Genomic DNA, 25,772 nt, shown 5'->3' with positions numbered 1-25,772 from the left:
AGCTACTGCGCATGTGCGAGTGCAATCAAAGATAGTATAGAAGAAGAAGATGAAAAGAGGTCTCACTCTGTAGCTAAAACAGAAACCAGGTGAAAAGAGGATCTGCAGCAGTGAGAGAATATGGTGTTTTTTGAAAATTAAACCATGTAAACCTATTCTGGTACAACCTTAAAATACAGTTATGAACCTGAAAATGAGCATAATATGGCGCTTTAATAGCTGAAAATGTCTTTTTTTTCTGCATGCAATTGTTTTCCTTTCTCAAGCCAAGAGAGACATAAGAGAACGTGTCGGAGTGCAGACCGCCCCAACCTGCTAGACCTCGCCTGCTCCGCTCAGACCGGTTTGTTCTCCATGCCCCAGGACTAACCCACCTGGCATGTTTGGCAACCCTACCTGCCTTGCAACTGCCGCCCCGTCCCAGCAGCTCAGAGCCGCCGTCACTCAGCCATGACCTCCTTCTCCAGCGACAGCAGCTACGTGTCTGTCCCCACGAGGAGCTCCACCATGCCCTCCTCCTCCTCCTGCTGGGTCAGCGGCATGGGGGCCGGCAGCGTGTACGAAGGAGCCGGAGGGACTAGAATCCGTGTCTCCAAGGCCTCCTTCTCCTCCCCAACTGGCGGGGCCTTGAGCCTGGCTGGCGTGAACGTCAGCGAGAAGGCCACCATGCAGAACCTCAACGACCGCCTGGCCACCTACCTGGAGAAGGTGCGCAGCCTGGAGAAGGCCAACGCCGACCTGGAGCTTAAGATCAGACTGTTCCTGGACAACAAGACCAAACCTGCGGTCCAGTCGTGCGCCGCAGATTTGGGGTTCGGAATCTTCATCCGCATCAAAGACCTGCAGGACAAGGTGAGCACAGAAACTCAGAACTCTTTGTTTTTTGGAATATTTTTTTGATGTTTATATATCTTCTTAAATTCACCTTCCATGTAACTGATCCCCATGTGTTTCATACCAAATTGTCCAGAACAAAATCAGCTTTCTGCAAGGGGAGGCCAAACTTGTCCTAGAGCAATGTGTAAAGAGATAATTTGGCCCTAATGCTGATAAGGTGATATTCGCTTTTTGGAATTCCTTAAAATCTCTTTATTGTGAAAACAAACCTTTAATCATGTTAACAATATGTTTTGGTGCTTGAAATGAGTAAACCAAATGTTAAGGTTCACAAAAGTAGTGTAATATACTGTATATTAAACAGATGGTGTATAATAAACGTCTAAAATAAAATTTTGCAATTGCTTATGAGTAGGAGTGTCTGTTGTCGCGTCCTTTGTCCTAAGAGGGTTATCATTTTAACATTTTGTTTTTTAAGTTTCATAACTTTTTGTTTCTTTTTTCAATCATTTTAAGTTTAAAGTTTTTAACTATTTTAACTTATTAGATCACCTTTGCTGCTCGTGAAAACGCCGGCCTTGTTCTCGCCATCGACGATGCCCAGCTGGCTGGCAACGATTTCAAAGTCAAGTGCGTGTGAGACTTTGTTTCCTGTAAGATCGAAACATCATCAACTATCAACCAAGTCATTTCAACATTCCGGCGAGTCTCTGGAAGTCATTGTCGTGTTTTATCAGGTTTGAGCACGAGCTGGCCACGCATCAGTCGGTGGAGGCGGAAATCAGCGGGCTGAAGAGACTCCTGCAGGAGCTGACTCTGAGCTGGAAGGACCTGGTGAAGCAGATCAATGGTCTGAAGGTGGAACTGATTGAACTCAGGATGAACCATGAGGAGGTGAGACCACTGAAACTACACAGAAAGATAAATGCAAAGCTTAAAGTGCCCACATTATGAAAAAAAACAGTTTCTGGGATTTGGGATGTTCTTTTGTGTCTCTGGTGCTTCCACACACATACAAACTTTGAAAAAAATCCATCCGTGCTGTTTTGAGCGAGATACGGTTTCTGAATGTGTCCTGCCTTCAGTTTTCCGGGTGAGCTGTTCAAAATCGGCCCGGATTGTGACGTCACAATCCGAAACGAGCTGGCTAACCACAACCGTTAGCTCGTAGCGTTAGCATGCTACCTCGTTCTCTATAGCAAAGCACTGCTACAACACACACAAGTTCACCATAATCTACAAAAGAACTACTTCCATGTGCGCCCTCATTTAGAAGTCTCCCAGCTAATCCTGCCTTGTAACTGACCGAAGTTGGAGAAACAGGCTCTCTTTTACTGTCTCTAGAGTTAGCTAGCTGACATGATCTACATCTGAGCTATTGCGCATGTGCGAGTGCAATCAAAGATAGTACAGAAGAAGAAGATGAAAAGAGGTCTCACTCTGTAGCTAAAACAGAAACCAGGTGAAAAGAGGATCTGCAGCAGTGAGAAAGAGCTGTGCAGTACAACAAAAATATGGTGTTTTTTGAAAATTAAACCATGTAAACCTATTCTGGTACAACCTTAAAATACAGTTATGAACCTGAAAATGAGCATAATATGGGCGCTTTAAAAAGACAGAATTTTAACCCGGCGTCTTCCTGCAGGACCTGCTGGCTCTGCGGGCCCAGGTGGGAGGCCAGGTGAACGTGGAGGTAGACGCCGCTCCACAGGAGGACCTGTCTGCCGTCATGGCCGGAATCAGAGAACACTATGAGACCATCGTCAACAACAACCGCAGAGAGCTGGAGTCCTGGTTCCAGGCCAAGGTAAAACCACAAAGTCCTGTCTCCTGCCCTGAATGGGCTCATCGCTGCCCCCTGTTTTATCATTCTGAAGTTTTAAAACTATGTGTTGTTTTTTTTTTAAGTTTTATGATTTCCAGTTTTGAAACTTTTTAGTATTTTAACTAAATCTTTGTACTATATGTGTAAGTGTTGTCTAACTCTGTGTATTTTTATTTTGTCTTTTTTTTTAGTGGAGCAGCTCGGGATAGCAAAATGAATTTCAGTGTATTTCATGACTTAGGAAGTTTTTATACTAGTTTTTTTGTTGTTTTACATTTTTTTAAACGTTTTTCTTTCTGAAGTTCTGCTGTTCCAGACCACAAACCCTTTTAGTTTCTTTCATTGTTTTAACTTTTATAACTTAAAGTTTTTGGAAAACCCATTTTTCTAGTTCTAGTTTGGCAGATAACGCTACATCACTCTGCTGATATGTTATCGATATCATCATTGATTGTTCTTCACAGTCAGGCGAGCTGAACAAAGAGGTGGTTGTGAGCACCAATATTCTGCAGACGACCAAGACTGAGATCTCAGAGCTCAGAAGAATTCATCAGAGTCTGGAGATCAGACTGCAGGCCGAGATCAGCAAGGTAAGAAAACACTAAATCTGTCAACGTCATCGAGTCATCAAATGTTAGATTGTTTAAGCGTTCTGGGATCAATTTCCAAATCTTAATTAATTATAATAATTTTAACCATTAAATTACCCATTCTTGAGCTAATCAACGAAGCCCATTTCTGCCAGCAAAAGAGAGAAAAGTGAGGAAAGGTTAGAGCTAATAAAATAAAATAAATGCTTGAATGACTTTGATGATTAGTTTTATTTTTAACTTTTCATTAATTTGGTATTTTTCTGGCAGAGTTGGCCTTCCGTATTTATTTGAATGTGAAAGGTTTGATGTGTTATAAAATAGTAGTAGTAAAGGTATTGCTGGGAAATATATCAATAATATATCAATATTATATCGACATTGATTTATGAGGCTAAATATCGTCTTAAATTTTGATTATCGTAACATCATGATATGACACAAGGGTCGTTTTCCTGGTTTTAAAGGCTGCATTACACTAAAGAGATGCCATTTTCTGAACTTACCAGACTTAGTAGCTGTTCTGTTATTTGCCTTTACCCAATTAGTCAATATATCCACATTATTGGTGATTATTTATGAAAACTCTCATTCTGGTAATATTTTGTGAAAGCGCCAATAGTCCACCTTACAATATCGCCACAATATCGACATCAATGTATTTGTTCAAAAATAGCGTGATATTTGATTTTCTCCATAAAGGGCTGTCTAACTGGGAAGTCGAAGTGACAGTAAAAGAGTTGAACACAGCTGACCTGACTGTTCGTACCTCTTCCTCCTGAACAGAAAGGAGCTGTGGAGATGACTCTGGCTGAGACCAAGAGCCACTACGCAAACATGCTGGCAGGTTTCCAGAGGCAGGTGGAGGGTCTGGAGGAGCACCTGGCCCACCTCAGGGTGGACCTGGAGAACCAGAAGGCCATGTACGGCGAGCTGCTTGACATCAAGACCAGACTGGAGCTGGAGATCGCCGAGTACAGGAGGCTGCTGGACGGAGAGAGGTGAGCTGGGGGGAAAGCTCAATGAGCTTGGTGTGTTTTTGCTGCTGCTAACTCTTTTGTACATAGAATCAGAATCAGAATACTTAGAAAAGAGAGAGTCAATAAGTGTATAAAGTAACATAGCTACAGTAAAGAATACAAATGTTAAGTATAAGTAAAGGCTAAACAGATTGTTTCTAAAACAATGGATTGTAATCCAGTGTGAACATAATGTACAGTGTCAACATAATTACAGTAGGCCCTACGATCATAAATAAGTACAGTGTGAATATACTGTAAGTAGCAGCAGTGAATAATAACGAATATAAAAATCGAGTCCACGGCAGTGACCGGATCAAAGAAAACTAAAAACTTCATCACTAACAGATAAGTTATCTTCTTATTTAATGTGGGCAAAACACAAACACGTTTCAGCTAGAAGCCATCATCAGTGTTCACCATTTCTTAGTAAATAGGAAGGTTATTTAAACAATAACGCAAGAAGATTGAGACATGTTTTACTTAATGTTACCTCTGTGAGGGCCATGCAGCACTCAGACAAACTCCTCTCTGGCTGATGGGCTCTCAGCTCTGCTGGGGAAATGTCTGCACATGCTGCAGAAGAGCTCGTCCTTATTTACACTGTATTCCATCCAAGAAAACTTCAAAGAGAAGCCATTGTTGTCGCGGTATCTTTTAACAATACATTCTTAACACATCCATGGTACACTGTCTAAAAAGCCAGCTAGCTAACGTTAGCTGCTGAAGGTAGCCCGGAGAGTCTGCCTTTTGTTACCATAGCAACCAATTACGTTCCGAAGGCTTCCTAATTGTTTGATCCTTATTCTATGGTTTAAACAGTTTGGTTTTAATCAGAAGAGAAGACACATTAAACACACACAACTAGTTTTGTTACTATTTCTTTTCTCTCTTTTTTTGAGTGCATTTGAATATTTTTCACAACAAAAACGTATTTTGATCAAACTTGACTGGACGGGCCAGTGAGTAAAGTGGGTGGGACAGTGCCGCCCTGGCCCATTACTGACTACGCGTCTGGTGCATTGTGGGTGTCTGAGACTCATAGTTTGTCTTGTTGGTCCCGATAATCCCACCCGCAGCCCCTGACGTAAGCAGGACTTTGTTGGAGACCAGCAAAGAGTTGCCGAGGTGCAGCTCTGGAACCAGTTTTTGGCCGAGAGACGGTTCTTTGGCCGTCAAATCTCAAAGAACTGGTTTGAGATTAGGCACCGGCTCCGAACCGGCCCTCAAAATGCTTTGGTGGAAGCAGAGTAGTTGTAAACCGGGGACAAATACTCACAACGTAGCTTAGCTTAGCCTGTTAGCATGCTAACATTAGCGAAAAATCATACTCTAAGAAATAAGTCCGTAAAATAACAGAAAACGTTCTGGCAGCTCATTACGTGGACTTTGACTCGTAATTAAAAACAGAAAATGTGCGTGTAGCTACCGTAAAAATACAGAACATAAAGTTATCTCATACAAAGCTGCTCAGTTAGTACCAAACACGTTACACAACATAACCAACCCAATTTAGCTTATACACCGTAACCCCCAGAGTTGGACAAGTCCATACATACCCTTCTCATCTCAGTACGTGCTGTAAGGCTGTCTGACGCCGCCAGCAGCATCAGGCCAGTGTCATGTGCCGCTCCTGTGTCTAGTTTTTGTTTTGTTAGAGATTCATATTTGTTTCAGAGTATTTACACAATTCCTGTTTTATTGTGAAGGTTCCCTGTTGTTTCCATTCCCGCTGTTAGTGATTGTGTATCCCCGCCCTAATGTTTTGCACCTGTGTCTCATTGTCTTTTCTGTTTAGTGTATTTAAGTTTGGTCTTCCCCTTACCCCAGTGCGAGATTGTCTGCTTCCCCTGTGTACAGCCTTTGAGCGTTATTTCCTAGTGTCCTGAGTCCTTTATCTGATTGTTTATTCCTTGGTTTTGACTTCTGCCTGTGTTTAGATTTTCCCTTTTGCCTGCCACTTTTGGACACTTTTGCCTGCGAGTTTATACTGACTTTTTGCAATAAACATTTGTAATTACGTACCTGAGTTGTGTATTGTGGGTCCATACGTTTGTGAGCTTGATAGCCAGCACAGAACATGCAGGTGAATGGTTCCAGTAATCCTACTGCTCCGAATTGTGACAAAAGTGACAAAATAACACCAACATGTTCCTATTTACATGTTGTGATTTGTAGAGTCACAGCGTGTACAAAAAAACAACGTAACATGACACAGCCATCTTCTAACCCTAAACAAACCGGGAACTATATTCTCAGATAGGTTGTTGCAAAGCAAATCATTCCGCCCAAGTACTATATTCTTCCGCCTGAGAATATAGTTCCCGGTTTGTTTACGGTTAGAAGATGTCTGTGTCTCATGTTACGTTGTTTTTTTATACATGCTGTGACTCTACAAATCACAACATGTAAATAGGAACATGTTGGCGTTATTTAGTCACTTATTCAAAGCAGTAGGCTAGTTGGAACCTGTTGAGGGTAGATGCGGTGAGTAGTCGTGAGCAGATATTAACACTCAGGATGCGTCCAAGATGATGTAAAAATGATGGGCTTTTATTATAAATGACCCAATTAAGGCCCATAGGCAAAAATTATAATAAAAATAATTAACAAAATTAAGGAAAGTAACTAAAAAGCACTTTCAAGAAAATAAATTAAAATTGACTTGAATCAAAACAATCAAAAATATAAATACACAACTATTCACTAATAGACCTTAAATCAGGTTACAACGTAGAGGACATCTAGCAGACTTACGTCCTACTCCCTCCAAGTATACACCACCTCTGTGTCGAGCAAATACCATGGCCACTCTATATAGCCTGACGCCAACCCCTCAAATTGGAACATACCAACATACACCATACAGGGGTGGCTCAGGTGAGTACACCAATAACGCTTAATACAGCCAAAATACATGTAGCTACAAATCTAGACAGACACAACATATAATTCATACAATTGTCAATGCAATTAACCACAGCCACAAGACATCTTGGTGGCTGTCAAATATAATACATAACATGTCGGTCGACTTCCTGTTACCCCGGAAGTCACAGACCCATTCAAACTCAAGGACAGCAGCAACCTTTCCCTAATAACAAAGAGCATATGATAAGCCCAAACCATTTTACGCTCTATTCTTTTACACTCAATAAACAAACATTAGTTAACAAAGACTTAAGTGTTGTGGTGGTTCTTATAACAGGTGATGTTTGTGACAAACTGTACGGTTGTAAACAATAAATGATGTATAGATGAATATAACTAGGCCTAGATCACAAATCACCGCAGTATTAGATGTTAAAAATTGTGCACAAAACTACGGTATTAATATGGGAAATATGCTGAATAACAGATGATATCAAACCAATATACAAACCGAACATATACACTTGTCCAACAAACATATACAAACAACTTCTTCACTCAGTCTTTGAGATTAAAAACAGGTAGCGCATCGCTGACGGCAGCCATGCGCCCCGTCACAGAACCATTCACCTGCAGGATCTGTGCTAGGCTAAGCTAATGCTGGAGCCGTCAGACAGCATTACAGCACACACAGAGAGGAGAAAGGTATGTATGGACTTGTCTAACTCTGGGGGTTACGGTGAATAAGCTAAAGTCCCAATAAGTCGGTGTGTTCCTTTAAATCACGATGTCAAGGTAGTTTTATCCAATTTGTTGAATGTTACTTAAGTTATCTGCATAGTAAGAAATTAAAAAGTCAAAATGAACTGAATTATTTATTGCCTGTTTTGCAGCACCACCAAGACCTCCAGTGTGGTGACCATCACACAGGAAGTGGACGAATACGGAAATGTGATCAGCAGCAGTTAGATGAATCAGCTGAACGGATCAGCTGCTGCTCTGACTTTATTAAACAGAATCATCTCTGATGTGTACGTAACTGATGAGGAAACTTTTTAAATGTTTATCGACTTTCTTGGCTAAATAAAGGCTACATGACCGTATCAGCTGACCGATGCAGCACTACACCATGTGTGTGCATTTATGTCTTAGTTTGGGTTTTTGAGTTCAGTCACTTTAGAATCACGAATGGGAAACGTAATCTACAGTCAGGAGTGTCAGATAAAAAACACATACAAACAAATATATAAAGCTACGAAAATCTGCTCAGCTAATTGGAAACTCAAAGTTGCCTTAACCTTGTTTGAAGCTTCATAACTGGACAAGCCCATTCTCATAAACAGGTTTGTACGATATGGTACGTAAATGTAAGCACACATTTAAATGAAATCTTAAGAAAATAGGAGACCAGACTACAGAGCCTTTAAGAATCAGTAGCAGTTGGTAGTTAAGTTACCCAAGAATAGGTTCTTGTTAGGCGGCTACACAGCTCCGTGATATGTCGCTGTATCAGCAGGAGTTGGTAGTTCAATTACCCTATAAATGGTCACTTTGAGCTGGGTACAGGGCCCCGCGAGCTGCTGGTCGTTTCGGCGGACATTACAGTTATTTTAAAGGTCTACGCCACCGTTTGTTGAAATAGGGCTTATCACAGTCTACCCTAGCTGTAGATAGGTGGGCCAACGCATGTTTTGTGCATGCATTGTTTTAGTCCGGTGCAACACCGGCAGTGCCAGTTAGTATAGTGAATGGAATCCTAGTTTAGCATGTTGTGAGTAAAAGTGAGCCAACAAAAGACAAAAAAAACAACCTAATTACTTGCACTGAGACAAAAAATGCAGTGGCCCACCTATCTACAGCCAGGGTAGACCGTGATAAGCCCTATTTCAACAAACGGTGGCGTATTCCTTTAAGGTACAGAGCCCCCCTGGGGTCAGCTGAGAAAAGAATAAAACGAAACCGTGCGCACAGAATAAAAATACGTTCCCTCGGTTTCATAAACTGTGAGCACGGATTGATAATATGTGCCCTCGGTTTTATAAAAGTGAGCAAAGTTAGAAAGATATTCACATTTTTGAAATGCTGGGATCAGTTACTCTATAGTGAAATGTTATTAAATCACAAACGACGCATCTTTCCTAAAGTAGTAAGGTTAACAACAAACTACAAACTCATTTTAATCAAAACGAGCCGTCCTCCGACCTGGAGAAATAAAATTGGTCTCTAGTAGCAACCGGCGGTGAGACGGCAGTAAGACGAGTGCTTAGGGACCGTCTACAAACTACAATATATCTATATCTATTAATTTAATGATTAAATAAGGTAATGTCTCCAAACTTACCTCAGTTATAACTTGTCTCCTGCTAGTTGTACTACAGCACTTACTTTTAAAAAATATGATTGGAAACACTACCTTATTTAATCATTAAATTAATAGATCTTTTTGTGTCGGTGTTGTAGTTTGTAGATGGTCCCTAAGACCTTGTCTGGTCTTACTGCCATCTCTCTGCTGGCTGAATAGAGACACTGTTATTTCTCCAGGCCGGAGGACGTAGTACACACATTACCTGGAAGTGGAGTTTTGTGGCATCACCTACATGGAATCACATTTAATCCACATTAATCTATTAGGATTTTTTTCCCGAAGCATCCGGTTCTGCACCTCCAGGCTCAGGCACTGCTTCATCCCACAGGCCATTGAACTCATCGTGCTTCTCATCATGCATATATACACTTCTTTAATGTTAATCATCTCACTACTGTGTACACAAATGTATTTATTATGTAATTTCACTTTTTTTGTATTTCAGTTTGCCTTGTATCTTAATTTGCAATACATTATTCTGTTGTCTTAAATACAAGATTTAGCTTTTTCTTGTGGGTTAAAGTTTCCTTTTTAGTTAGATATTGAGCAGTGTTGGAGATGCCTGAGACCTAACATTTTCATTGCCAACAAAATAGGTTGTCCGTAATGTAATGTTTATGATTTATAACATGGGACGTTATGATGTTATAGTATTCCCATACGTGATGTGTCTCAAGTTGTAAGCAGACATTTGTTTATTGAGTCCACAAGGGGGCGCTTTAGTTTCATTGTTGTGTTGAGACTGCAGAAGCGAGGAAGTAGTCAGAAAAACCAAGATGGCGGAACAGAAAATGTAAAGGATTGTAACGGAGATTTAGAAGTTCACTAACGAGTCTAAAAGCTACTTTGCTGTGTCGGAGTTTTATTCCAGAACATTACACGTATTGTCGTGGACAGGACAAATAAAAAACGTAATAAAAAAGTTTTTGATAGCAAATCACAGTGTGTTTTTTTTTTCCTATGGTGCTCCTCAAAAGCCCTATTCGCACGGGATAAGTATTACCTGGGGACCTCTTGTAGTTTATAAATTACCCCCACACGTCTGTATTTCGTCTGGCGCATTCACACGGGATAACTGAAGTCTGTATTTTACTCAAATTTACAGACATTATCCCCCGGATATGATGTAAAAACTTTTCATTTATAATTGACAACGCAGCCAGTTAGACCCCAAATCACAGAGATGCCGATTCGCACGGGACTAATATTATCACAGGACCTCCGTTTTCGGCAAAATATGGTAGGTCATTTGCGGGGAATTATTACTTTACAAATTACAGACATGACCGATTCGCACGGGATTAAGATCACAGACAACCTCCGCAATTATTACAAATGACTGGAGGTCACCAGGTAATACTTATCCCGTGCGAATAGGGCTAAAGTCTCAGTGTACTAATGCGCCACAAAATGTGTTCATTTAGCACCAAATCTGGGATCAAGCCCCAAATTTGCTAGGAAGATCATTCATAAATGTACATAATGTCCTAAGCTGTGGCACACTTTTAACATTTGAATCTGCACCTTAGCAAAACACAATGTTTATTACAGACTTGTGACTTGTGACACTGAGCTGCATCCCAAATAAAAGTTCAGGGTCCGAGCTTTCAGATGATGTAGGCTATATAACAACTATTGACCAGCACTTTATACTGAACCATGGACTACATGCACTTTATCATGTTGCACTTTTGGCTCTGACCATGCTTTAGTTTGTAAACATACAGTACAGCATGTATCATACTGTAAACTGGTCTTTTACTTCAATAAAAGAATATTTTGGCAAGGTCGTAAATACATTTGCAGATGATATAAATTGACTTTTGTCGATGCATTATCACTTTTCTTCATTCGTGTTGTTAAAGATGTTACACCACGTCCATGGCGGTCACAGTCTTCCTCTTTGCTCGGTGTAGGTGACGGCATCACGGATCAGGTTCTCCAGGAACACCTTCAGCACACCTCCTCGTAGATCAGACCGGAATAATATAAATGACATTGAAGTGTGACCATAATATAGATAATACTGAAAGTACTCGGAATGGAAAAATATAAATACAGATAATAACAATAAACATAGAGCCATGATGAGTGGTGGGTAATTGAAACAGGAACAGAAAACTACAACATTATCAGGTGGTGCAGGTGCGGTACCTCTCCTTCTTACATCGTGGGTGTATCAGTCTGCTGCTGAAGGAGCTGCTCAGGGACCCCACAGTGTCATGTAGGGGGTGAGAGGTGTTGTCCATGATGGATGTCAGTTTAGCTAACATCCTTCTCTCCCCCACCTCCTCTATGGAGTCCAGAGGACAGTCCAGGACAGAGCTCGCTCTCCTGATTAGTCTATCGAGTCTGCTCCTGTCCCTGTCCGAGCTGCCCCCTCTCCAGCAGACCACAGCATAATGGATGGCAGAGGCCACCACAGAGTCATAAAAAGTCCTGAGGAGAGTCCTGCACACTCCAAAGGACCTGAGTCTCCTCAGCAGATGGAGGCGACTCTGGCCCTTCTTGTAAAGAGCATGGGTGTTATCATTGCAGTTCAGATTGCTGTTTAGGTGAACACCCAGGAATTTGTAGCTCTCCACTACCTCAATGTTCGATCCCTGGATGCTCGATCATCTCCTTCGTCTTTGCTGGTCATCTCCTTCGTCTTTGCTGGTGTTAAACTGAAGCTGGCTGAGCTCGCACCAGCTGACAGAGTCCCTGATAACCGTCTTGTATTCCAGATCGTTTCCCTCAGAAACACGTCCAACAACGGCTGTGTCATCGGAGAACTTCTGGATATGGCAGTGGGTGGAGTTGTGAGTGAAGTCTGAGGTGTAGAGGGTGAAAAGGAACTAGTGGGCCTAAATTATGATAACTCCTGGCTAACAAATATGTTTCTTTGTGAAACATCTCCTTCCTGTCAGGTCATCTTTCTCTGCAAATAAAGTCCAGATAATAACAGTTTTAGATTTGTTTCAGGTATTTTCTAAAATCAAGCTTTATTGTTATTGGCTTTAGTTCACAGCTACCTGACTTTTTTAGTCTAGTTTCAGGATACAGACTTTACATCATCCTTAGAACACAATCCGTTTTAAAATGTGTTATTTATTTTTCTTATATCACACAGTGGTTCATAATGTATTGTTTTATTGAAATAACTCATAAACCAGTAAGGAAAACAAATCTTAATTTTAAAAATAGAGATCCAGTAAAGAACACACATATTGCCACAAATGTAAGATCAGTTTTACTAAGGATACAGGATTATTTGTCTTTTGGATAATTCAAAAAAAGTTTTTCAGTATAGATTCATGGGCAAATTTTATCAAATTAAACTGACATCTATATTTAAGTGAAGGTGTCTCAATACAAATAGTGGTTTAGAAACAGTAAATCTACTTCCATGGATGAATTGTTTGACCATTAGAATCACACTATTAAACATATCTATATTTAACTCTTGTGTTGACTTCCGGTCACATTGACCCATTTTCAATTTCTCTTTTAAATCAGAAAATATGGGACGTAGAAGTAAGTGCTGAAAATGTGTACAAGAAAAAAGTAACAATTTAAAACAAACTGGAAAAAAGGGGTCAAAAACATCAAAAAGGTTCACGTTTTCAAGGTTGACAGGAAGACAACACAAGGGTTAAGTGAAGGTGTCTCAATAGTTATATGGATACACTAATTTATTCATGTTTTAAGAAGAATAGTTATATGATAGGGTACAAAATAAAAATCATGACATCTCATTTACAGTTGTTCCCCCTTTTACGTTGTGATGATAATCTTATTCTCATATAGAGCTTGTGTTCACTTCACTGTATAGGACCTTATGCTGTTCCCATTTACTTTGCAGTTCAATGTTTCTGTAAGCCTGAAAATTCTTCAAATTAGTTTATACAGTGTTAAACGTTAATAAGGGTTTCGATGATAACGGGAAGACCTCTTTAGATGAAGTGCGTGGCTCTTAAAAGAGCCGTTGGTTTAGTGGATTACAGCAGCGGGATGGTTTACTTGGAGCTGGTGTACTTGGTGACGGCCTTGGTGCCCTCAGACACGGCGTGCTTGGCCAGCTCCCCGGGCAGCAGCAGCCTCACGGCGGTCTGGATCTCCCTGGAAGTGATGGTGGAGCGCTTGTTGTAGTGGGCGAGACGGGAGGCCTCACCGGCGATGCGCTCAAAGATGTCGCTCACAAAAGAGTTCATGATGCCCATGGCCTTGGAGGAGATACCGGTGTCGGGGTGGACCTGTTTCAGCACCTTGTAGACGTAGATGGCGTAGCTCTCCTTCCTGGTCTTTCTCTTCTTCTTGCCGGTCTTGCTGACGGCCTTAGAGACGGCTTTCTTGGAGCCCTTCTTGGGCGCTTTGACGCTGGGCTCAGGCATAATTAGTTCTGAGAGTTTTTCTAATCGAATGTAGGGACTCGCCACCGAACGTTCAATTTTAATCCACTCGATGCAAATGTGACTGTGCTGTTGCTCGCACAGGATTGGTTGTCTTCTGAGCGCGGGACTGAGCATGCGCTAAACAAGTAGCCGTTGCTGTGAGCTGATGTATTTACTCAAGCGATCAAAGAAAAGTGATGTGTCTTGTGATTATGATTGACTGCATTAAGAGAAAGCGCTCGATGTCTTCATAAGAAATATCACTACACGATTAATAGATGTAAATTAACTTAAAGCACTAGACTACAAGCTGGCTTTTTAATACCTAAACACATCGTTTTTTTTTTTTAATTATTAGAATTAGAATTTTGATTATTTTTTGGGCCTTAAATGGACAAGACAGGTTAGAAAGGGGAGAGACGGATGGAAGACATGCATGCCAACCCGGCCACAACTAAACATCTTTAACATACATTCATAGGTCTTGGTAACTGATGAAATGTTAGCTAAAACTCTATAATATATGATATAAGATATGAAGATGCAAATACGCTCGTTAATAACTTTTATAAAATATATGCTAGTGGTAATGAGATGTTACTTTCGTTAAAAATAAACATACCCTCTTTTATAGAAAGTTATGGTAACCGATAAAAAAGTGATATTGAAAATGGTTGGTGAGGATATGCGTAAAACCCAAAGTGGCAAAACATTTCAGAATATAAACTACGGGGTAGTTTGGGAATTTCCCCTTGAAACAATAAATTTGTATCTTAATCCGATAATCATTATTTTGATTATATTCGGTGTTAATCATCAGCAAAGAAATGAAGTCATCAAGTGGAGTAAAAGGAGCATTTGCCCTTGAGATACCATAATTGAAAGTGGTGGGTTATTAAAGTCCCATCCTCAAATGCATTTTGTAACGTATCCACCCTGTATTGTTTGTAACAGGTTGATAACGGTTCTCCGACTAGTATTTTGTATTATTTGTATCAGATACATAAGGAAAAAAAGCTCTTTATCAGGAAAGTGTGTGGCTCTTAAAAGAGCCTTTTTTGGGTCTGATTTCCAGCAGTCAGAGAGTCTCCAGTTTTACTTCTTGGCGGGCTTCTCTGTCTTCTTGGGCAGCAGGACGGCCTGGATGTTGGGCAGCACGCCGCCCTGAGCGATGGTCACTCCGCCCAGCAGCTTGTTGAGCTCCTCGTCGTTGCGGACAGCCAGCTGCAGGTGACGGGGGATGATACGGGTCTTCTTGTTGTCGCGGGCAGCGTTTCCAGCCAGCTCCAGGATCTCAGCGGTCAGGTACTCCAGCACAGCCGCCAGGTAGACGGGGGCGCCGGCTCCCACACGCTGAGCGTAGTTTCCTTTACGGAGCAGCCTGTGGACACGGCCGACTGGGAACTGGAGCCCGGCACGGGAGGAGCGGGTCTTTGCCTTAGCTCTGGCTTTTCCTCCGGTTTTCCCTCGTCCACTCATTTTCAGATGCTCTCTAAAGTCACAACTCAGAGAAATGTTTTCTCAACAGCTGAAACCCTCCTTTTTATGTCCGCGGAGCGCGGGAGCTGATCATTTCCAGCCAGACCAACCAGAAAAGAGGCTTCTAGCAGAGGGCGGCCCGCTCTCACATTTTGGCGGACTGTTTGAAAGGATTGTCCGCCAATAAGCGACAGAGATTCGGGCGGTGGGTCGCTCCTTGAGGCGGTGCTTAGCTCCAGAGGAACCCCTCACCAATCAGGAGCCACCGAGCCGGAGGTCTTAAGCAGGGACACCATGTCTTACATCCGGTCCCACACTTTAAGAGTCGCGTGTTTCTTCATTTCATTTTATAGTTCTCTTGATCGCAGAAAGAAGAAACCATGGCAAGAACTAAGCAGACCGCTCGTAAATCCACCGGAGGAAAAGCCCCCAGGAAGCAGCTGGCCACCAAGGCTGCCCGTAAGAGCGCCCCGGCCACCGGCGGAGTGAAGAAGCCTCACCGTTACAGGCCCGGTACCGTGGCTCTGAGAGAGATCCGTCGTTACCAGAAATCCACCGAGCTGCTGATCCGCAAGCTGCCCTTCCAGCGCCTGGTCCGAGAAATCGCTCAGGACTTCAAGACCGACCTGCGCTTCCAGAGCTCCGCCGTCATGGCTCTGCAGGAGGCCAGCGAGGCTTACCTGGTCGGTCTGTTCGAGGACACCAACCTGTGCGCCATCCACGCCAAGAGGGTCACCATCATGCCCAAAGACATCCAGCTGGCCCGCCGCATCCGCGGAGAGAGGGCTTAAACTGTCTGCTGCTGCTCCACACACCACAAAGGCTCTTTTAAGAGCCACCAAATCATTCTCAAAGAGTATTACCATTTTATTTTTATTCTGCGTTTTCCCCACAACGCACGATCTGTAGGCATACCGATTATGAAATATTGACCCATGTCCGCTAAATTTAAATCAAAGAAAAGAAAGAAACACTAACTTGTACAAATAATAAACTTGTATGCGGTTAACATTTTAACTTTGATAATATTTACATACCGTGATGTAGAGTGATATTGACTGTATTTAAATGGTCCGTCCTCATTTGGGTTCTTTCCACTGACAACATGTCTCACCATCAATAACTGATCATTAGTATTTACAGTGAACTGCTCTTGTAAAGTTTATAATCTACACTTAAAAACCTCCTTTCATAGCTTGTTTATAAAATGATTTGCTACCAAGCAAATGGGAACACTAAGGGAAGTGATGTTACAAGTATCAAGGTAAATGTAGTACAAAGTGCTTGTAGACTTATTGTCATCCCTTGAACAAAAATCTGTACTTCATATAAAATATTCACACATCAGCTGGATTTGAAGTCACAGGACACGTGTGCTTGTAGGAAAAATCAGAACTTGCATGTTGAAATTTTACTCAGAAAATGTTCACACAAGCCGTGTTGTGAAGGTAAAGTCACATCTTTACAAATGTGTAGATTGATGTTTACATAAACACAATGACAGCATATTTAAAGTGGAAAATGTTTAACGAATAAAAAATTAGCTTTACCACCAAATTCAATCCAATATTAGTCAGAGCATAGATGTGTATTGATTAGTAGACTATATATGCAGTTTAATTTAACACAATGTGAGAAAAAAAACTCCAACATCTAACATATGTATGATTAAAGCCAATTATACTGAAATATTAATCAAATTAAATGAAATGGAGTTGAACAGGAACAGTTGAATCCTGTTTAGTGGAACACTTTAAGCATCAGCAGAAAAGTCCTGCTGCAAGATCCTCTCCTCTAAACACACAATAGTTAAGGCCCCAAATAGGTGAAAAAGGTTGACATCACTATGGAACTTCCCACTAACATTAAGACAATTCTTATTATTTTTTTTAATATGCAAATGAGGCATTATATAATGCTAACTTTAGGTGAATTTTGAAGAAAAAGTGTAAAATAAACAGGTAAATGTGTTTGGGATGTTTTCTTTCCATCAGTCTGAAAGATGTTTTTGCCTGTATAGTGTCTGGCCTTAAAAAGACCTCCAGACTGCAGTTTACCTGCTGAGACATGTACAGGTGAGTTGTATAGTTTGATGCATATAATAATAATGTCTTTCTCAGATAGAAAACTCCTCCGCTCAAAAACAGGATGCACATCGGCTGTTCTAACTTTTCTGCTTTTGGTCGCTCACATCTCCTTCACTTCATCATCGTTCAAACTAAAGACAGCTTTCAACCTGCACTTCCTGTCTCCCTCACACCGAGAGAAGAGCCTCCTCTATAAGTCAGCTGGGCCTAATTTGGGCTTAAAACATGAACACGTAATTACAACATGAACACAATGTGTATTGAATAAACAACAATCTTGAAATATAATTGACAGTGGATCTTGTTAAACTTACAGAAACAAAAGTGACGGTGTGTGGGACGTGTATATGATCTGGATCCCACGGTGTGATAAGTAAGGTTACATTTATGTGGTTTCTTGATTATAACTGACTACATTACAGACATTACAAGACTCAACTTATCAAAACAATATCTAATAAAGTATTGACACTGAGAGTGTACTTTTCCTCCTACACTGGTCTTCATTTCTACACACACACACACATACACACACACATCAAAACAATAAAACATAAACAATAATGCAAAATGAAACAGTATCAATAAATAAGAATAAACAAACCAAAAGATCAGAAACTATATTTGAAAATCAAACCATGTAAACCTACCAGGTCCGATTTTTCCCGTGAAGTCACAGAATGATTTGCAGCAGGTAGACGGAGCTACAGAGCACCCATTGTGAAGGGTCACAGATTCCTTTGTGACACCGGAAAAGCCTGTGTTAGCATCCAGCCAGGTAAAAGGTAACAGTAGATTTCTTTACATAGGACTAATTGTATTTTATTAATTATTTATTCTAGGAGTAATCTGTTGTAGTTATGGCTGATACTGGTGTAGGACTGTAGTGGAAGTTTCCTTTGCAGCACTGGGGAAGTTTTCAGAGTTTAGTAACGTGAAACAAATACAGATGAGACTAAAACCAAGTTGGGTTTTTGTATTTTATTAAAGATATATTTGCAAAAAGGAGCAACATGATTTCACAAAAGGCCGCAGCCAAGTGTGGAGTCAGTTTCTCAAATGAGTGAACAAGAACACCAGGCTTTTATGCATCTTCAGAGTGACAGCACACACGCACTTGGATTATTATGACGCTACAATTCTTACAGGCAATCTGATACACATGAAGACATTCAGAGAAATACAAGAGACATCTTGGAGCCATCTCACCTCCTCCTCCCTGTACGACTTTCACCCCCCAGTTACATCTTAACTGGCATGGGAAAACTAGAGATAGTTTTAGGGTGACCTTGTAGCCCCATCACAGAAAAGATGGAAATTAAATAAAGAACAACTAAAAGGGAAAAGTGACAGATGACGAGCGAAAAGGCAAGTCAATCTCGGTCGGGCTTTCAACAGATGGAGATAATTACGGGATTGTAAATGATTCCAAACCGTCCCCGAATTGGCCCTCAGGTATGTAATTCATAAATAACTTCACAATGCGCAATGTGGTTGCTCGTCAGTAGGCGACATTGAATTACGTCTCCCTTCTAGTTGGGTCATTTATAGCACTTCCGTGACCGTGGAGAGGAAAGGTTTCTTTCTCACTGGATTTGTCATCTATGAACGTTAAAGAAAGAAATTAGCCGGGGTGCCCTTCACAAAAACGTGGGAAAATTTTTTGGGAGCCCTATATCCAAAATGGCTGCCGTCAGCCTAGCTGGAAATTAACTTTTTAATGGTTTTGCCCACAGTGCTGCATAATACATGGTTTCAGAGTCTATTTGGGTCACGAAATTCATAAATGATAAAGATTTATTGATTTGACCTATTTTTGACCTTTAAATTCAAGATGGCCGCCAATTTTTGGCTCTTTAAATGTCATTTTTTCAAAATCGTCAAAGAGCCTTAATATTAGGCTCAAATGAAAGCTCTGCTCATATTGAGTGCAGTTATGGACAGCAAAATTAAAACATACACATATGTCATCAGATTTCTGGGGTGGAACCAATGAAAGACAGAGGAGATTATTAGGCGAGCGCCGACAGCGTCGAAGGCCCTATTGAAACTGAAGGAATTATTATTATTTCCTGCAAATTAATTGCCTTTTTGAGGGGCTTAGCATATTCAAAAACTCACCAAAATTGGCGGTCTCATCAAGTCTGGTGAAAATGTAGATATTTTAAGGGTTTTGGGAATAGGCGCACACAAATGGCTCGCTAGCACCCCCTACAAAGTTAAAAAAATGTAACCCCTGCAGTGTGTTTAACGTAGACTCACAAAACTTGGTACACATATGTAACATGTCAAGATGTACAAAAAGCTTCATTGGAGGAAGTCCACCATTTTGAATTCAAAGTTTGAAATTAGTGTGATTTTGGCCATTTCCACATGTCGTACTTTTATTTATGTAGTTTATAGCTCTGAATTTAATGGCGTAATCTCCCACAAATTGGTCAACAAACTGGACTTCCTGGGTCTTGGTTCTTTGCTGTTCTCATGGACTTCCTCTCAATGCGATCACAGCAAGTCAGCGTTGGTAATCAAACCTCCAACTCCATAATTGAATTTGCAGACAAAACCACAGTAGTTGGGCTGATTTCAGACAATAAGGCTCCAGGATTGAGGTGGAACACCTTAACGTCTCTGACAAAAGAAGAGGTGATTGACTTCAGAAAAACAAAGGATGAAGTCCACCTCCCCCTCCACATACGTGGAGAAGCAGTAGGAAGCGTGGAGAACCTAAAGTCATAGAAGAATAGATGAGGTGCTGGGGGCCATCAACAACTAAACAATGGTAAAAGTCAGTCCCGATGATCTGCCCACTGAGTTTTACCAATTAAATAACCTCTTCCTCTCTGTGTCAAATCAAGGTCCTTTTATCAAGGTGCCACAATAAGTATTAGATTAAATGACATATTAGATGAAATTATGAATAAAGAACAAGCAGGGCACCTGACAATCAATGTATCTTAAATCAGAAAGAAATCAGGTGGACTGTGACACACGGACACATATTTTAACAGTTTATTCATGTCTGCATAGAGAAGAACCGGTACAAGGACACACAGAATTTTATTATAGGCTACTGTAATGTTGCCTATTATTATGACAAGAGGAAGCTGGTCTTCAAATGAAGTGTGTGGCTCTTAAAAGAGCTGTTGTGTTGTTGTTTTTCCAGATCAGGTTTAACCTCTGAAGCCGTAGAGCCCTGTCTCTTCAGAGCGTACACCACATCCATGGTGGCAACCACCTGCTGTTGATGAGTCTGTATGACGCGGAAGTTCTTCTGGTGGCAGCAAACACACTGAAGATGGTCGAGACTGGTGCAGTTTAGCCACACTTCCTATCAGAACTGCTGCCGTCAACAGCTCCTCTGCTTAATAGATATAGGTAATAGTTCTTATATTAATGATCACAAAATGGAACATATCCACCTCTTTTCCTCTTTGTACAGTTTAATCCCCATTGGCCAAAAAAGCTGTTGAATTAAATAGTAGTATGTTCTATCCCCTTTCTCCATAGTGATCTACCTAATATAGGCTGCTCACTTCTCCACTGGATACATTTCCACTGTTTTAACTGATATCATTCCTGAATATTTAAAGTTTTAGTTTTTAAGTTTTAGAAATACTGGAAGTTTGTTCCATTCAACTGCAGCTGTGTAGAAAAATGTATTTTTGTTCATTGGACTCTTGAATCTAAAAATGATAACATCAGTTTAACAGCAGGATACCATGATCCACAGCATCAAAGGCCTTTTGAAGGTCCAATTAAACCATTCTACAGCATTTACCTGCATCAACTTCCTTTCTGATGCGGCCTGTTAAATATAAAAGGCAGCTTTCAGTGGAATGGGATTATCTGAATCCTGACTGCTAAGAGTTTACCAGTTTTTCGCCTGTACCAGCTGTTAGATAAGCTATCTAGCTGTGTTTGTGGGGGCTATACCTATGCTAAGATGTCTATAGAGATGGAAACGTTGGCGCAGTCTAAGTGGAGACTGATGTTGATGACAAATGGCCCATCAGCACGAACAAAAGGATACAGACTTGGGCGTGGGACATGAAATTAAACAAACGCTCCCATTTGGCCTGATGTGGAACTGATCTCCAACGACCACAACGACTGTCGTTACAACAGCAGGAGCACTAACCAACCAGGCTAGATAAGGTACCTGCTGACAGTTGACTAATTTCAGTTCTTTTATAAAGAAAAGTTAGAAACAAGATAACTTAAATCGGGTATGAAATGGCAAAGTGATCTTCAAGGGAAGTCAATTAATGTGTTGTAAATACAACGGTGTTATACTCAAATACAACACTTATCTCCATACAAATGCATTTTAAAAAGACAAAAATAAAGAAAACTAAAACAAAGACAATATTATTGAACATTCACATTAATAAAATGGTCATGTGCCATCTACCTTGCTAACTGACCTGTCATATAAATATGTTCCCACTTAAGCCTCTATAATTTCTGGCCTTTTCAGCTATATGACTTGTTACACTCAGTCTTCAAACGTTGTGCAGCAGTGTAACAAATTATCAGTAAAACAAATTAAATATATGTATATTTACAGTGTTCCTAATATCATCTTCTGACAATGTATTTTGGGGAGTTCAAATGTGGCAGGAACATTCATTTTGGACAGTTTGTCAATTGTTTTAAGGTCCCTTTCCACTGGCTGTGATGTTTAGGGTATAGTGCTGTCTTCTGAGCTTTTAACAACATTTCACTATCTTTTGCCCTTTAGTCCCTGCACACCAATGTCAAACCCACTCTCGTGATTTCATTGGGTATAAAAAGATCATCTCTGGCTCTGAATGTCCTTCTTTATCTTTATTCTTACCATCCACTGACTACTGGCCGAAGACTTGCAGTCAAACGTTTGTATTCGGGGAAATTTACTTCTTTGTCACAAACTGATAAAGTTTACTTTGACTTTGATTAAAATCACCAAATTGAATTGAGCTAGGTGTTCCCTATCAGGACTTGTAACTGTAAGTGTAGGCTACAGTATTTAGTTTGTATCCTTTCAGATGTGATCCAACATATAAAGTGAGAGTTCCTCTCTGTGATTTGTTCCATTAGGAAATGATTCCCTCCCAGCTCACCATCATGTTATCTCCTGCTGCCATCTGGTGTTCACCAACGTAACACATTACAGCCATCATCAACCTCTGTGTGAACTGGATAATATCGAGACATTTCAAACTGATTGGATTCCAATGGTGATATAAAGTAAAGTCTTTATCCTGCAACTAGACTGAAGATGGCAGGTCGCTGTGAACTACAGTCAAGAAAAAAATAAATAATTGATTTTAGAAAATAACCCAAACCAGTCCAAATATTATTAACATGACTTTTAAGAATTATTTACAGAGAAAGATGCCCTGGCGTTTCACTCAGAAATGTATTTGTGAATATTATTAAATAAAATCTTAACCAAAGGTCAGGTAGACACGAAGGATTAAAATATAGTCCTACATAAATGAATAACAATCATTCAGTTTTGAAATGGCTGCTGAGTTTGGCTCCGCCCACAGAAGCTCACGCCACCTGTCCTCTCTTACGTCCGCAGATAAGATGTAAATACTGCCGGTCGACGGCGGTGAAATCATTCGTTTTAACGACAGCTAGTGGAAAATGAGTGGTCGCGGAAAAGGAGGAAAAGGACTCGGCAAAGGAGGCGCTAAGCGTCACCGTAAAGTTCTCCGTGATAACATCCAGGGCATCACCAAGCCCGCCATCCGCCGTCTGGCTCGCCGCGGCGGAGTGAAGCGTATCTCCGGTCTGATCTACGAGGAGACCCGCGGTGTGCTGAAGGTGTTCCTGGAGAACGTGATCCGTGACGCCGTCACCTACACCGAGCACGCCAAGAGGAAGACTGTGACCGCCATGGATGTGGTGTACGCTCTGAAGAGACAGGGTCGCACCCTGTACGGCTTCGGAGGTTAAACCTGGTCGGCTATACAAAAACACAACGGCTCTTTTAAGAGCCACCCACAATACCTCTAGAGAGAAATATTTCCTGATCTCAATTTTATTTATTGTTAATTATGCTCTAAATCATAGTTCCTCGTCACCCAATCTAAAACTGCGGTTACGTTTTAAAGTTTTTCAGACCTTTACAAGCTGTTATCCGTCCATGTGGGCCTGTTACACCCCAGATAGCAAACAGTCATTGAAACTATGTTAAATCAACATTGCGTTGTCAACATTAAGTCATTGAAACAACATCAAATTCTGATGTTGATTCAACATCATTTTGCACCCTGTTTTAATATTGAAACAATGTTGAAATCCTGTCCATAGATCAACGGAATTTCAATGGTATTTCAATTATCAGGAATATTGAAACAATGTTGAAATTTCAACTGAACTAAGGATCAACGTGATTTCAATGGAATTTCAATCATTATTAAGCCATAGAAAAGTATTGCTAGGCATACGAAAATGTAATGCCCTAAATTAAATAACCTATAATGAATATCCTGCTTTATCTACAGCCAGGAAGGTAAAAAGTGATTGAACATTTGAAAGCTTGTATGCCTATAGCCTAGCCTAAAAACACTGACCACACCACACTGTTTAAGGTAAAAACAAATTCATTTTATTAGCCTCTTATTTCATTATTTGTCCTCTTTAGCATAGTTACAGTTCATGGTCCTCTGACGTCTGACTGGTTTGTTGTCCAGTCCATCCTGCCCGGTCTGACGCATAGTGCAGCAACTGTTGCACAGCCTGGGCAAAAGTAAATTGGGTGACGCTGGCTGTCCCCATCTGCTGTGTATGAGCATCTAAAACAGAAAATACAAGCACAATGCAAACAAATTAGCCTTTAAGTTAAACATAATACCCACATATATACACACTTGGAAACAAATTCACTAGTCCTAGTATTTTTCAATGATCGGATATAAGGCAATTTGTCCAGTGTTGTAGTCTAGCCTATCATGTTTTCCCTACATTCAAATCACTTTTCAAAATTGAAGGTTACCTTTTTACTTGCTTCAGTCCCTCTGGCAGGTGATCTCTTTTCTTCTCTCTCCGCCTGGCATTTTCCTCTCTACAAACACATTACAACACAATTAGAGCAACAAATACTGTCACATCCTTGCCAAACATCAGTTCAAAATGGATATTTAGGCTAAGGCTAGCGCTAGCTAACGTTAGCTAGCATTAGCTAACATGACCGAATTCTAAAAGTTGTCCTCAGCAAAACCCAAAAGCTATAATGCAACTACAAATGGAAATTCAGTCATATCCAATAATTTCCTTGCCAAAACATTTCCAACTTCATCTGTACCATGTTCTAAGACTGTTACTGCTAGCTAACGCTAACGAATGTTAGCTAACGCTAACGTTATGCGCTTAGCTAACATTAGCTGTTTTTAAAAGTTGTCTGATGCAGAATCCAAAAGCATAATGGACACTAACCATCATGTTAACGAGTAACAGTATTTGATTTAGCTAGTACAATTTATTCATATCGAACATTACATATTAAGCAAGCTTACCTGATCGTATTCGCCCCAAGAGTCCAGAAATGAGATGTGTCCGGTGCAGTACGTTGGTCTACCACCCGATGATCTCCCGGTCAACCAAAAATCAATGACTTTTCAATCATATTTCCCGGTCAACTATATATCAATGCATTTTCAATCATATTTCCCGGTCAACTATATATCAATGCATTTTCAATCATATTTCCCTGTCAACTATAAATCAATGCATTTTCAATCATATTTCCCGGTCAACTATATATCAATGCATTTTCAATCATATTTTCCCGGTCAACTATATATCAATGCATTTTCAATCATATTTCCGGTCAACTATAAATCAATGCATTTTCAATCATATTTCCCGGTCAACTATTTTATTTTTTTTTTTTTTTTTTTTTTTTTTAAATATTTATAAAAATTTTTTTTTTTTTTTTTTTTTTAATTTTTTTGGGGTTGTTTTTAAAAAAAGGGTTGGTTGGGGTAAAAAAAAAAATTTTAAAAAAAAGGAAAAAAAGGGGAAAAAAAAAAAAAAAAAAAAGAAAAAAAGAAATTGTTTTTATTTTTGTTGATAAATTAATAACGTCAGGTTTCATCGATATTGTAATGGTGATTCAACATTTATTTTGCATTGAAATTTCAATATCAACCATAATGATGATTCCGATGGAAAATCAATATTTATTCAATGTTGGGTTGCTGTCTGGGACCTGATTTAGACCTATCTGACCCTGTACTTTATGATTACTTGGTCTCAATCCTGAATAACATCACTTTTTTTTTTTTCGTTATACATTGCTTAGTTTATGCTACTGTATGTAGTATAATAAATG

The 25,772-nt window shown here is 40.3% G+C and overlaps 4 protein-coding genes and 1 long non-coding RNA gene across 5 annotated transcripts; 2 read left to right on the top strand and 3 right to left on the bottom strand.

Moving 5' to 3' along the window:
- The first annotated feature begins 369 nt into the window (after nucleotides 1-369).
- LOC120557026 (keratin, type I cytoskeletal 50 kDa-like) lies at nucleotides 370-8,245 on the top strand. The gene is made up of 7 exons (XM_039797039.1): nucleotides 370-852; nucleotides 1,385-1,467; nucleotides 1,575-1,731; nucleotides 2,483-2,644; nucleotides 3,127-3,252; nucleotides 4,039-4,253; nucleotides 8,036-8,245. The coding sequence occupies exons 1-7, from the start codon at nucleotides 451-453 to the stop codon at nucleotides 8,109-8,111; spliced, it is 1,221 nt and encodes a 406-aa protein (XP_039652973.1). The 5' UTR covers nucleotides 370-450; the 3' UTR covers nucleotides 8,112-8,245.
- A 5,023-nt stretch (nucleotides 8,246-13,268) lies between these two features.
- LOC120557050 (histone H2B 1/2-like) lies at nucleotides 13,269-13,887 on the bottom strand. Its single transcript, XM_039797066.1, has one exon. The coding sequence runs from the start codon at nucleotides 13,878-13,880 to the stop codon at nucleotides 13,506-13,508; it is 375 nt and encodes a 124-aa protein (XP_039653000.1). The 5' UTR covers nucleotides 13,881-13,887; the 3' UTR covers nucleotides 13,269-13,505.
- Nucleotides 13,888-14,949: 1,062 nt separating this feature from the next.
- Nucleotides 14,950-15,372, bottom strand: LOC120557043 (histone H2A-like). Its single transcript, XM_039797060.1, has one exon. The coding sequence runs from the start codon at nucleotides 15,357-15,359 to the stop codon at nucleotides 14,976-14,978; it is 384 nt and encodes a 127-aa protein (XP_039652994.1). The 5' UTR covers nucleotides 15,360-15,372; the 3' UTR covers nucleotides 14,950-14,975.
- A 334-nt stretch (nucleotides 15,373-15,706) lies between these two features.
- On the top strand, nucleotides 15,707-23,438 carry LOC120557054 (histone H3-like). The gene is made up of 2 exons (XM_039797071.1): nucleotides 15,707-16,090; nucleotides 23,075-23,438. Exons 1-2 carry the CDS (start codon nucleotides 15,740-15,742, stop codon nucleotides 23,390-23,392), a joined length of 669 nt encoding a protein of 222 aa, XP_039653005.1. The 5' UTR covers nucleotides 15,707-15,739; the 3' UTR covers nucleotides 23,393-23,438.
- A 666-nt stretch (nucleotides 23,439-24,104) lies between these two features.
- LOC120557055 lies at nucleotides 24,105-25,122 on the bottom strand. The gene is made up of 3 exons (XR_005638933.1): nucleotides 24,955-25,122; nucleotides 24,435-24,503; nucleotides 24,105-24,234 (listed from the first exon to the last, which is right to left on the bottom strand). It is a non-coding gene; the product is annotated as an uncharacterized LOC120557055 (long non-coding RNA).
- Nucleotides 25,123-25,772: the final 650 nt, after the last annotated feature.

This window comes from Perca fluviatilis, chromosome 4 (genome assembly GCF_010015445.1).
Source record: "Perca fluviatilis chromosome 4, GENO_Pfluv_1.0, whole genome shotgun sequence".
In the NCBI taxonomy this organism is placed as follows: domain Eukaryota; kingdom Metazoa; phylum Chordata; class Actinopteri; order Perciformes; family Percidae; genus Perca; species Perca fluviatilis.
The sequence above is the reverse complement of the archived record's forward strand: the minus strand, read 5'-3'. Positions and strand labels throughout refer to the sequence as shown.

Excerpts from the sequence above, each read along its gene's own strand:
- LOC120557026 (XM_039797039.1), top strand. The coding sequence starts at position 451 with ATGACCTCCTTCTCCAGCGACAGCAGCTACGTGTCTGTCCCCACGAGG. Across the intron at positions 1,468-1,574 it reads GGCAACGATTTCAAAGTCAA|GTTTGAGCACGAGCTGGCCA; the intron begins GTGCGTGTGAGA and ends GTGTTTTATCAG. Across the intron at positions 4,254-8,035 it reads AGGCTGCTGGACGGAGAGAG|CACCACCAAGACCTCCAGTG; the intron begins GTGAGCTGGGGG and ends CCTGTTTTGCAG.
- LOC120557050 (XM_039797066.1), bottom strand. The coding sequence starts at position 13,880 with ATGCCTGAGCCCAGCGTCAAAGCGCCCAAGAAGGGCTCCAAGAAAGCC.
- LOC120557043 (XM_039797060.1), bottom strand. The coding sequence starts at position 15,359 with ATGAGTGGACGAGGGAAAACCGGAGGAAAAGCCAGAGCTAAGGCAAAG.
- LOC120557054 (XM_039797071.1), top strand. The coding sequence starts at position 15,740 with ATGGCAAGAACTAAGCAGACCGCTCGTAAATCCACCGGAGGAAAAGCC. Across the intron at positions 16,091-23,074 it reads GCGCCATCCACGCCAAGAGG|TGGAAAATGAGTGGTCGCGG; the intron begins GTCACCATCATG and ends AACGACAGCTAG.